At 41.1% G+C, this 12,580-nt stretch overlaps 2 protein-coding genes across 6 annotated transcripts; both read right to left on the minus strand.

Annotated features, from left to right (window-relative positions):
• Window positions 1–420: 420 nt before the first annotated feature.
• Window positions 421–3,894, minus strand: LOC105961987 (G-type lectin S-receptor-like serine/threonine-protein kinase At4g27290). 2 transcript variants are annotated; one of them, XR_001173147.2, is made up of 7 exons: window positions 2,361–3,894; window positions 2,122–2,256; window positions 1,907–2,034; window positions 1,629–1,839; window positions 1,312–1,542; window positions 1,069–1,219; window positions 421–980 (listed from the first exon to the last, which is right to left on the minus strand). XR_001173147.2 is itself a non-coding variant. In XM_012986247.2 (7 exons), exons 1-7 carry the CDS (start codon window positions 3,646–3,648, stop codon window positions 672–674), a joined length of 2,460 nt encoding a protein of 819 aa, XP_012841701.2. In that variant the 5' UTR covers window positions 3,649–3,894; the 3' UTR covers window positions 421–671. The 2 variants fall into 2 exon arrangements, 1 of the variants encoding a protein (XP_012841701.2); XM_012986247.2 differs by having other exon boundaries at window positions 1,305–1,542.
• Window positions 3,895–4,828: 934 nt separating this feature from the next.
• Window positions 4,829–8,079, minus strand: LOC148768746 (G-type lectin S-receptor-like serine/threonine-protein kinase At4g27290). Of its 4 annotated transcripts, none has more exons than XM_088822246.1 (7): window positions 6,629–8,075; window positions 6,321–6,455; window positions 6,117–6,241; window positions 5,837–6,044; window positions 5,518–5,755; window positions 5,281–5,431; window positions 4,829–5,189 (listed from the first exon to the last, which is right to left on the minus strand). In XM_088822246.1, the coding sequence occupies exons 1-7, from the start codon at window positions 7,917–7,919 to the stop codon at window positions 4,881–4,883; spliced, it is 2,457 nt and encodes an 818-aa protein (XP_088678372.1). In that variant the 5' UTR covers window positions 7,920–8,075; the 3' UTR covers window positions 4,829–4,880. The 4 variants fall into 4 exon arrangements, with proteins under 4 accessions (XP_088678372.1, XP_088678371.1, XP_088678370.1 ...); XM_088822245.1 differs by having other exon boundaries at window positions 6,117–6,244; window positions 6,629–8,074; XM_088822244.1 differs by having other exon boundaries at window positions 5,518–6,044; window positions 6,629–8,079.
• Between the last annotated feature and the right edge of the window lie 4,501 nt (window positions 8,080–12,580).

Below are 12,580 nucleotides of genomic sequence, written 5' to 3' on the forward strand. Positions count from 1 at the left end.
TAATTTTGAATTTTTTTTTCTCGTCTATTTCTGTCTGATAATTTATTTTCAATTTGCTCCATTACCAAAACACCCCTCATCTTTCTATAACTACATCCACCCCTGTAATTTGTAGATTTCTTACATTAACACCCTTTTATAGGGGTGGATGTAAGAAATTTATAAACTTCAGGAGGTAGGATGCAATTTCCCAAACAAAAGGGGTATTTTTCATAATTATACTTTACCTTAGGGAGATGGTTGTAATTTATCCTTAACATTATCTCGTCGTCATTGTTTTCCTTCTCTCGATAATTTTCATTGTTAATGAGATACTTAGATTAGCAGTTAGTTTTTAATCGAAATTAGTGAAAAACCCCCAACACAGACAACGGATACCGAGCTCGTAGTAGATACTTCGATATTTCAACAAACAAAATCGAGCTATAAATCCAGATTATATAAATAAACTCGAGCTCTAATTCGAGCTCATTCGAGCAAACCAATTCGAGCTCTTTCAATCAACGGGAAAATACCCGAGCCAATAAACACATTCCGAAAGAACGGTCAATACATATACGGTACGATCATTAGTAAAAAAATTATATATAAATGTACATTAGTTAGACATAGATATACTGAGTTAAGAGTGTATACAAAGTGAGAAATTTTGTACCATGTCTGAAACTTCCCTATCTCGCCTCCAAATCGGTAATAGTCATCGTGTTATTATCCGATTTCATACTTGGCGATGAAACACTTGTAATAGGGCTCAAACTCCTCTCGTAAAAAAACGCAGGCTCTTTCGGTTCAGGCAGAACAGCTCCATCGGTTCCCAACATGAAAAGCACAGACGACACAACCGGCCTATCTTCTGCAAATTTCTGAACGCATAATAGCCCGACTTGTACGCATCTTTTCAGTTCAGATTCGACGAATGTTTCGTTTAAACTTTCATCCATCAACTCCATAAACTTGTCTTCTTTCCACAACAACCACGCCTGTTAAGATTAATACACATTAAGTTATTTAATTTGTCTCTAAAATAGAATATTTTTTTTAGTATTTGTAGCTTGGAAAAAGTATTACGTGTCCCAAAAGGGTATGACAGTTGTCATGGTTGTTGAAACCTCTGTTCTTTTTCCCACTTACTATCTCTAACAATACAACTCCCAAGCTGAATACATCAGACTTCACCGAGAATTTCCCATCAATTGCGTATTCTGGAGCCATATAGCCACTGCATAAATAGTTCCGTCACAAGGGTTTTTTTTGTTTAATATAAATAATAATGAAATGTTTTGTTGATATTAAAAAACTCTTACTATGTACCGACAACTCGTTTTGTTCTAGCAATAGATTGGTCTTCTCCAAAAGCTCTTGCTAAGCCGAAGTCTGCAATTTTTGGATTTAGATTTGCATCTAGTAGGATATTGCTCGTTTTCAGATCTCGATGGATGATCTTTAATCTGGAGTCGTGATGCAGATACATGAGTCCCCTTGCGATCCCCATGATAATGTCGAAGCGCTTAGGCCATGACAAAAGCATCCTTTGATTCTCATCTGCGCGTGATTGAATATGCTAAATACTTCATCCTCCTTCGCATTTTGTTGAATGGGAGATTAATTAAGGATATATAGAGATGTACCGAAAACAAAATAGTCGAGACTTTTATTCTGCAGGTATTCGTAGATTAGTATTCTCTCCTCTCCTTCAATGCAACATCCCAAAAGCCTGACGAGATTTCTATGTTGAAGCTTGGCAATAAAAAATACTTCGTTTTTTAACTCTTCAATACCCTGACTTGAAGATCTTGACAATCTTTTAACGGCTACTTCTTCTGATGCCGACAAATTGCCCTGTTCATGCATATTACAATAAGAATCGGGACATCAAAACAATGGCTACTCTTACGTAATACATTACCTTATAGACAGGACCAAACCCTCCTTCTCCGATTACGTTTTCTTTGGCGAAGTTGTTTGTTGCAGTCAAAATAGTTGCCAACTTGAATATAGGCAATTCCAAATCATTACCATCGTTCTTTTTGGCAGCTGTGAGGGTAAAAAGAAAAACAAAATTAAAAAATTAATGCCTCGTGCTCTACGCCAAAAGCGTGTTTCAAAAGTCAATTTTACTACCTCGTCTCTTTCGTCTTGTCATCAAAAGTATAGCTCCATTGATAAAGCCCGAAACAAGAGCTCCAGCAGCAATTGATATCAGTATTAGCTTTGCGGTGCCTTTTTTCTCCTTTTCCTTCAAATTGGTGCTAGCATCTACAGAAACCAACATCAGATTACGCAATCAAGAATAGTACAGCCTCGTAAGTTATATTTCAGTTCATAATCTTTAATCCGACAATCTAGTTCTGAATACGTACCTATTTCTGAAGCTGGTAAACGAATGTGGATTATTTGCCTAATATCCGCAGCAGGATTTTCTCTGATATCAACGAGCTCCCCAAACCACATCAAGCATCCATGGGTTTCGTTAGTTATGATCGGATTAGCATACGCAGTGCAATTACAGTTTCTTAAGCACCGAGCTCGACATTCACCGAGGCTCATGCTGCTATTCAACCAATAATCCAACATATCCGCATATTTCGCCCTTTTAACCTCAAGAAAGCCATCTCCATTACCCGTGCAATTCAACGGCGTACTCCTAATGCACCCACCGGACCAATCTTCGTGATCCCAATCTTTTTCCGATTTCGGGGAAAACCCTTTAAAACACTCGCATACCTTCGGTTTCTCAATCTTGCAGATAGCATTAGGACCGCACGTGCCATATTCATCGCACAGATCTCGTGGAATCATATGCATTGAATTCCACTTATCCTTTCCAGCATTCAACTTATAGCGCTTGAGCAAACCAGATGCCTCCAGTGTTACTCTTAAGTTAATTGAGCGTTCGTAGGGCACTCGTATCGATATCAACCTCTCGTCTTTGAAACCCAACTCAGGCTTGAACACCTGGTTCGGAAAGGGTATAACCCCGTCCAAGTAAAGCCCGTTCCACTTCCCCGTTCGAAACGCTTTCCTCGTACCTCTGTAAAGTACTATCTCAGACGATCCCTCGTTTTCAATCCTGAAAACAAAATCTCCAGGCGAAGGATCATCCCAATTTCTCCATGATGTCAAGTACTTGTCCAAACCAGCTTCCACGTCACTCACCATCTTCATACCTGGCAACCACGTGTCAGTTGGGTAATCGAAGCTCTGCCATATCCAAATTCCACTTGCCTTGTCGATAATAACCAAATTTCCAGTGTCTAAGAGCTGTAACACCGGAATTGATGCCACCGATGAAGAATTCCCCGACGACCAAATTACGATTTCGCCCCTGCGTATAACTAGGGTTTGATTACCAACTATGGTTAAGACTACTCCTTGTGGTTCTGTTATAGGGGTGTTCCGATTCGCAACCCAGACTACGATCTCCGGTGTGTTTTTATACCAAATCCCTAAGAAATAATTTCTGGATTTTCCAGGGGAGAAAAATCCGAGCTCGAAATTTAGGGTTTGGGAAATCAAAGTTTGCCCAACTACAATCGTTTGATCTGGAAAAAGCGTATCAATTCCAACACAGAATTTCCGAAAGATGGCGGGAAGAAGAAGAAGAGAACATAGGAATGTAGTGAAGAAGAAGAAGAAGAAAGGCGCCATTTTCGAACCAGATTTTATCTCTGTGGAAATATAATATTTTGCCCCCCACCGCCATTTTCCTGAATGCTACCATATATTATGAAGAAAAATCAAACATGAAGAAATGGACTACTCAAATGAGTTGTCATCTAACTGTGTGAACAAGATATGTAAAGACATAGACTTTGACTTTGACTTTGATTGGTAATTTTGATTGGGTGAGAGGAATGACTGTTTTTCTTCCCATTTTTCAATCCAATATTTTATATTAAATCGTTGTTTCAAATCAAATGAATTTGGAGTGTTGGTTTTAAATCCCATATTAAATTTCAAATAATTCTAAACTTTTGATTTTGATTTTTATTTTCCTCTATTTAATTTCTGGTAAATTAGACCTACACTCCTAAGATACGCTAAAATAACTTTAAGGCCCCTGTGGTATTAGCAATTACAATTACCCCTAAACATTGTTAAAAACTAATATGATAATGCATTGGATAAGTTATTTCGTTACAAGTCTAACGTTATTTTAGCATATCTCAGGGGTGTAGCCGTAATTTACCCTTTAATTTATTTTAAATCTGCTTTATTAATATTTGGGTAAATTACAATAACCCCTGAGGTAAGATTTAATTACCAAAAAAACACTCATTGTTCCATAACTACATCCACCCCTACAATTTGTAGATTTTTTGTATTAACACCCTTTTGTAAGGGGTGGATGTAAGAAATTTATAGCATGCAAGGGCCGGATGTAATTTCTCAAACAAAAGGGATTTTTTTTCGTAATTTCACTTTACGGCAAGGTTGTAATTTACCCTTAACATTATATCGTTGTCAGTGCATTTTCCTTCGCTCGATAATTTTCATTGTTAATGAGAAACTTACATTAACAATTAGTTTTTAGCAGCAATTAGTGAAAAACCCCCAACACAAACAACGGATACCGAGCTCGTACTAGATACGTCGACATTTCAACAAACCAAATCAAGCTATAAATCCAGTTTATATAAATAAACTCGAGCTCTAAAATTCACTCAAGCTCTAATTCAAGCTCATTTGAGAAAACCAATTCGATCTCTTTCAATCAACGGAAAATACATATACCGTACGATCATTAGTAAATATATATATATATATATATATATATATATATATATATATATATATATATATATATATATATATATATATACACATTAGTTAGATATAATGAGTTAAGAGAGAAATTTTGTACCTTGTCTGAAACTTCCTTATCTCGCCTCCAAATCGGTAATAGTCATTGTGTTATTATCCAATTTCATACTTGGCGATGAAACACTTGTAATAGGGTTTAAACTCCTCTCGTAAAAAAACGCAGGCTCTTTCGGTTCAGGCAGAACAGCTCCATCGGTTCCCAACATGAAAAGCACAGACGACATAACCGGCCTATCTTCTGCAAGTTTCTGAACGCACAATAGCCCGACTTGTACGCATCTTTTCAGTTCAGATTCGACGAATGTTTCGTTTAAACTTTCATCCATCAACTCCATAAACTTGTCTTCTTTCCACAACAACCACGCCTGTCAAGATTAATACACATTAAGTTACTTAAGTTGTCTCTAAAATAGAATTACTTTGTTTTTAGTATTTGTAGCTCGGAAAAAGTATTACGTGTCCCAAAAGGGTATAATAGTTATCGCAGTTGTTGAATCCTCTGTTTTTTTTCCCACTCACTATCTCTAACAATACAACTCCTAAGCTGAACACATCAGACTTCACCGAGAATTTCCCATCGATTGCGTATTCTGGAGCCATATAGCCACTGCATAAATAGTTCCGTCACAAGGAGTTTTTATTTTATTTTATAAATAATAATGAAATGTTTTGTTGATATAAAAGAACTCTTACTATGTACCGACAACTCGTTTTGTTCTAGCAATAGATTGATCTTCTCCAAAAGCTCTTGCTAAGCCAAAGTCTGCAATTTTTGGATTTAGATTTGCATCTAGTAGAATATTGCTCGTTTTTAGATCTCGATGGATGATCTTTAATCTGGAGTCGTGATGCAGATATAGCAGTCCCCTTGCGATTCCCATGATAATGTCAAAGCGCTTAGGCCATGACAAAAGCATCCTTTGATTCTGATCTGCGCGTGATTTAATAAAATACTTCATTCTCCTTTGCATTTTGTTGAATGAGAGATAATTAAGGATATATAGAGATGTACCGAAAACAAAATAGTCGAGACTTTTATTCTGCAGGTATTCATAGATTAGTATTCTCTCCTCTCCTTCAATGCAACATCCCAAAAGTCTGACGAGATTTCTATGTTGAAGCTTGGCAATCAAAACTACTTCATTTTTTAACTCTTCAAGACCTTGTCCGGAAGATCTTGACAATCTTTTAACGGCTACTTCTTCTCGCGACAAATTGCCCTGTTTATGGATATTAAAATAAGAGTCAGAACGTCAAAAACAATGGTTCTTTCTTCTTATGTAATACATTACCCTGTAAACAGAACCAAATCCTCCTTCTCCAATTATGTTTTCTTTGGCAAAGTTGTTAGTTGCAGCCACAATAGTAGCCAACTTGAATATAGGCAATTCTAGATCATCGTCATCGTTCTTTTTTGCTGCTGTGAGGACAAAATTAACAACCTTAATGCCTCATGCTCTATGTCAAAGGCTGTTTTCAAAATTCAATTCTATTACCTCGTCTCATTCGTCTTGTCATCAAATGTATAACTCCATTGATAAAGCCCGAGACAAGAGCTCCAGAAGCAATCGATACCACTATTAGCTTCACCGGGCTTTTCTTCTCCTCCTCCTCTAAATTGGTGATAGAATCTACAAAAGCAAACACACCAACTAACCATTAGAGCTTTAAGGATGCTGATAGATAGTTAGATACTAGACAAGAAACGAATATAATATCAAGAACGTAACACCCTATTTGGATAAATGTATATCTACAAACAGTATGTTGTTGTATTATAAACTCGAGATATATCAAGATTTACCTAGTTCCGAAGCTGGTAAACGAACATACATGATTTGCCTAATATCACCAGAAGGGTTTTCTCTGATATCAACGAGCTCCCCAAACCACATCAAGCAACCACTGCCTCCGTAAGTTATGACCGGATTAGCATAAGCCGTACAATTACAGTCTCTTAAGCACTGATCTCGGCATTCACCGAGGCTCATGCTAAAATTTAACCAATACTTCAACATATCAGGATACTTCACCCTTCTAAACTCAAGGAAACCATCTCCATTATTACAATTCAACGGCGTAATTCTATTGCATCCATCGGACCAATCTTGATGGTCCCAATCATTCTGGGATTTCGGTGCAAACCCCTTGAAACACTCACACCTTATCGGTTTATCAACTCTGCAGATTCCGTAGGGACCACACTGACCGTATTCGTCGCACGGGTCCCGCGGAAGTTCGTGCACGGAATTCCACTTGTCCTTTCTTGCATTCATAATGTAGCGCTTGATCAGACCAGATGTCTCGAGTACTAATCTTGTGGAGACTGAGCTGTCATACGGTTCTTCGATGGATATCAACTTCTCTTCCTCGAAAACTAATCCAGGCCTGAAAAGGCGAAAGGGTATAACACCGTCGAAGTAAACCCCGGTCCACTTTCCACTTCGGAACGTTTTCCGTGCACCTCTGTAAACCGCAACCTCAGGCAAACCCTGGTTTTCGATCCTGAGGAAAAAATCTCCAGGCGAAGGATCATCCCAATTTTTCCATGATATCAAGTACTTCTCCAAATCAGCTACCATTTTCATACCTGGTAACCACGTGTCAGTTGGATAATCGAAGCTCTGCCATATGCAATTGCTCTGCAATGAAGCTTCACCACTAGCCTTGTCTAAAAGAACCAAATTCCCTGTGTCTAAGAGCTGTAATATCGGAATTGATGCCGCCTTTGAAGAATTATTCGCCGACGACCAGATTACCAATTCGCCCCTGCGTATAACTAGGGTTTCATTTCCGGCTATGGCGAAGAACACTCCACGTGAATCAGTGATGGGGATGTTTCGATTCGCAACCCAAATTACGATATCTGGTGTGTTTTTGTACCAAATCCCCAAGTAATTGTTCGCGGATGATTTTTTTCCAGGGGAGAAGAATCCGAGCTCGAAAACTTGGCTCTGAGAAATCAAAGTCTGCCCAAAATCAATGGTTTGGTTTGGGAGAAGTGTGTTCAATAATCCTGTGGAGAAATTTGAAGAGGTGGCGGAGTTAAGCAGTGCGCAGAAGATTGCGGCGAAGAAGAAGAAGAAATCCGCCATTTTCAGAGCAGATGAAGCTTTCTTCTACATCATAGTTCTGCTGAGTATGAAGATGAAAACGGAGGGATAATTAAAGTTGAATTAATTAACTAATTCGTACTGAATATTTGTCAACGTCAACAAGTCAACAAGTCAACAAAATTTTATAGGGATAAATTACAACCACCTCCCTATAATAAAATCTAATTACAAAAAGAACTCCGCTTTGAGAAATTACATCAAGCCCCCCTGTAAAAGAATTGTAGTGTGAGAAATCTACAAATTGCAAGTGTGGATGTATTTATGGAAAAATAAGGAGTTTTCGTAAATAGACCTTACTTAGGGGGCATTGTAATTTACCCATTTTTATAGCGTAAAAGAAGAAGAAAAATGGCCGCAAAAGAAAAAAAGTTGAATTTGAGACGTGTTTAGTTGAACAAAGAATTGTCTTAGAAAATAGAAAACATTTTCAAATTCCAATTTTCTTTATTGAAAAATTTGTTTTCATCCATTAATTTAGTTTTATTCAATCCAATTACTTTTGGGTGATGCAAGTAGATATGTGTGAATAAATCGAATCGAGCTGAATGCATGATTATTAAATTTTGTTCGATTTTTGCTAATCGAATTGAACATGAATCGAGCTCAACTATCATATTTTATCATTTTTTTTTAACTATTAGCTCGAGTTCGGTCTGAGCTTTATAGATTATTGTATGAATATCTTTTCATCCAAGTTTGCTTCGTCATGCTAACGAATTGACGTTAAATAAACTTTTGATGATCGTTCTCGCTTCAAGTATTGTTCAACTTGATTGCGATAGTTGTAAATAGGGACTACATATCCTCTACAAATATATCTATGCACTATACTAATTCTAATACAAACACTAATACATCTATGGTTATATACAGGCCCGTTTCTAGGATTTCGGGGGCCCAAGGCGAACTTTGTAGACATTGTTGAAATGGGGCCCCCTAGTTGGGGCAACGATTTTTTTTTTCCCGGAAATAATATGACGGGGTAGGTTAAATTTTTGGGGGTTCGGGGGCATCGCCCCCAATTTTTTCTAGAGGTAATCGTAAAAAAAATGCCAAATTTTAGTAAAAATATGATAATATTTTTTTATTAAACATAAAATAAACCTAATAAATTTATAAAAGAGTGTGAACTAATTAAACAAAACAATAATGGGGGCAAAAAAATATATTTATAAAATATTATTGAAAAATACTTTTTTTTAATTTTGGTATACCCCTCCCTCACCCATAGTGATCCAGCCCGGGATTGCTTGATAGATCCAATAAAGACAAGGCCCAAACAAAAGATCAAAAGGCACCATTCAAGCCCATTAATAGAAGCCCATCAGACTGGCCCCGGTGGGGCGAGAAGGACCAGGCCGCAGATCGCGGGTAGCCCGCGTGCGAGAGGCTTCCCGCTTCCCCACTCTCTCGCATAGCGGATTTGCTCCCCCCACCTACTCTGCTTTGTATCTCCCGCCAGATTGCATGCTCCCGCCCGGAGATAATCATGACTGCACATGGGGTATTTAATACACGTCCAATCCCCTGACAAGCGCAGACGAATGTCTCTTCGACCCCTACTTTTTGCCTCTGCAGCCGCCAATGAAGTGACATATTAAACCGCATTGGAGGTAATTTGAGGTCCGGATGCTTAATTACCGCGATGGGACAGGTAAATTAAATTGAATAGTATTTGGCGTCCGTCCCCTTCTTTCTAGTATAAATAGGGGCAATAAATGCAGTAAAAAAAAACACAAGCATACATACTTGAATTGCTCATATAAACTAGTATTTCTTCAGAAATTTACTGACTTGGCCGTCGGAGTGCTAACTCCGGCCTAAGTCCGGTTCTTTTCTTCCTTTGTAGGTTTGCTGCGGTCCCCCGGTCTCAATCCAGGCCCATTCTACTCTTTAAATCAACCCACCACGAATCCGGTCGGATCAAATGGCGCCGTCTGTGGGAACTCGTTGAGCAAAACTGTGGCAACGTTTTCCTGTAAAAAGCACCTTTATCTGTTTTTCGTTAACCAGTATACGTTTATCAATGGCCTCGTTTCCCAGCATAGTGAGGGATCTAACCAGTCAGATGGAGGCAGAGGCAACCCCAGCCCCGCAAGAGCACCAACCAGCCGTCGGAGAGGCCTCTACCGCGGCAGAGGAGACGCCGCAGGCAGCCAACAATACGGGAGGTAGCCCCCTGGTCGCCATGACTATGGAAAACCTGCAGGCACTTTTGGCGAGCGCTGTCCAGGAGGGCTCTGTGCGCACGTTAAGGGAGCCTGAGGCCGCGTCGCCCAAAAGAAGGATGGGGGAGAATGGGGGGCGAGGGAGCGAGGGACCCGTCCGCGCAAGCTCCTCGCTTAGTGCATTAAGCCCTTTCTCAGCCGACATTCTGGATGACGATCTGCCTCACTCGTTTCGACCTGTCACTTACGAATACTTGGGAACCACCGACCCTTGTGAACATCTCTGTCGCTTCAATAATACTTCGGATTTGCACCGATTTACTGAGGGAGTGAAGTGTCGGGTCTTCGCGACTACGTTAGCGGGAGCCGCACAAGCTTGGTTCAGCCAGCTGCCTGCGGGCACGATTGGCAGTTTCGACCAGCTAAGTGCATGTTTTATGGATCATTTCGCGAGCTCAAAGAAGCAAAAGAGGAGCACCTTGACTCTGTTCGCGGTCAGACAGAGGGAAGGAGAATACCTGCGAAGTTTTATCAAGCGTTTCATCTCGGCGACCTTAGAGGTACCAATTACCTCAGAGGAAGTTTTGATTAGCGCTCTAGCCCAAGGGCTGCGGGCTGGCGATTTCTTCACTTCGCTCTCAAAAAAGCCTCCAGCATCTTTTAATGCTTTGTTGAAAAAAGCCGAGCGATATATGAACGCAGAGGAGGCAGTGCATAATAAATTTGGCGAGAACAAGGGCGGTCTCGATGCGAAAAGGGAAAAGAAAGAGGAGAGAATGCAGAAATCGACTCAACTGGCGAGAAGGGAGGTGCAGAACGAGAGAAAAATTGGACCTCGTTTTGACAGCTATGCGCCGCTGGTCGCACAGCCGGGAGAGATATTGTTGGCCATAGAAAATAACCCAAAGTTAAAGTGGCCTCGCACGTATGCAGAAGCCCCGATGAAAAGCCCCACGCTGGGGAGTTTCTGCCGTTTTCATAATGATTATGGCCACACCACCAACGAGTGCCAGCACCTTCGTGACGAAATCGAGAGGCTCATACGCGCGAAGAATCTGCCAGAATTCGTGAAAGAAGGAAACCAGCGCCCGCAACAATTCCCAGCTCGGCGTGCGAACGAGCCCCGCAAGCCGGAGCCGGGAAGGGAAAAGCTAAATGAAAGGAAGGACCAGGTGGCGCCTGCCAACTTCATCAGCATGATTTTGGGAGGACCTTCAGGGGGAGACTCCAACAGGGCCCGGCGAGCGCACCTGAGACAGCTGCGAGAGACTGATGAGTTATTTGGAGAGATAGAGGAAGCAGATCGGGCAAGCCGCGCGCACCTCCGACGCTTGTGCGAGATGGAAGCTCAGCTCGAGGAAGTTTAGAGAATATCTTACGTGCCGCCCATTATTTTCGGTCCCCAGGACGAAGAAGGAATCAGACAGCCACATTCCGACGCCCTTGTGATTACTGCCATGGTAGCAAATTTTGATATCGCGAGGATATTAGTGGACACCGGCAGCTCCGCGGATGTTATCTACTATGACAGTTTCAGAAAGATGAATATGGATTTCGAGATAAAATACGTAGAGACAAGCTTGGTCGGGTTCTCGGGAGAGTCAGTGCGGTCAGTCGGAGAGGTATGCCTACCCATTTCTCTAGGAATGGAGCCGGTGCGAGCAACCCGATCCGTGAATTTTTTGGTACTGGATGCGCCTTCTACCTACAACATCATATTGGGGCGACCGTCCATGAACTCATTTCAGGCAGTAGTCTCAACCTACCATATGAAGCTGAAATTTCCCGTCTTAGATCAAATCGGGGAGGTCCGGGGGGATCAGGAGACCTCGAGGAGATGTTATTACGACGCCTTGAGAAGAATAGGGAACATAGATGCTATTCGCACTGTCTCCCCAGGTAACCAGGGGAAGGAGGACCGGATGCCGGAAGTGGACCCCGCAAAAGAAGAAGCCCACGTGAAGCCGATGGAGGAATTAATGGTAGTCCAACTATGCGAGAAGGATGCCTCTCGCACCACCCGCATAGGTGGCGGTTTAGATACAGACATGTCTCGACAGCTGGTTGAGTTTCTAAGGCAGAATCAAGATGTGTTCGCATTCACTCCAGCAGATCTCGGGAGTATCGACGAGCAGCTCGTGGTGCACAGACTAAATGTCAAGCAGAATGCGAAGCCAGTCAAACAGAAGCGTCGGCATTTTGGAGCAGAAAAAGACAAAATTATACAGGAAGAAGTGCGGAAGTTGTTAGCAGCCGGACAGATCCGGGAGATCCGTTTTCCTACTTGGCTGTCCAATGCAGTTTTAGTCAAGAAGGGCGAGGGCAAGTGGCGAATGTGCATTGACTTCAGGGATCTCAACAAAGCATGTCCCAAGGACTACTACCCTCTGCCACGAATCGACCAGCTCGTAGACTCAACCGCCGGTTGCGAGATGCTAAGTATGATGGACGCCTCGCAAGGATACCATCAGA

The sequence above is a fragment of the Erythranthe guttata genome, chromosome 8 (assembly GCF_056151865.1).
Source record: "Erythranthe guttata isolate IM_541 chromosome 8, IM_541, whole genome shotgun sequence".
In the NCBI taxonomy this organism is placed as follows: domain Eukaryota; kingdom Viridiplantae; phylum Streptophyta; class Magnoliopsida; order Lamiales; family Phrymaceae; genus Erythranthe; species Erythranthe guttata.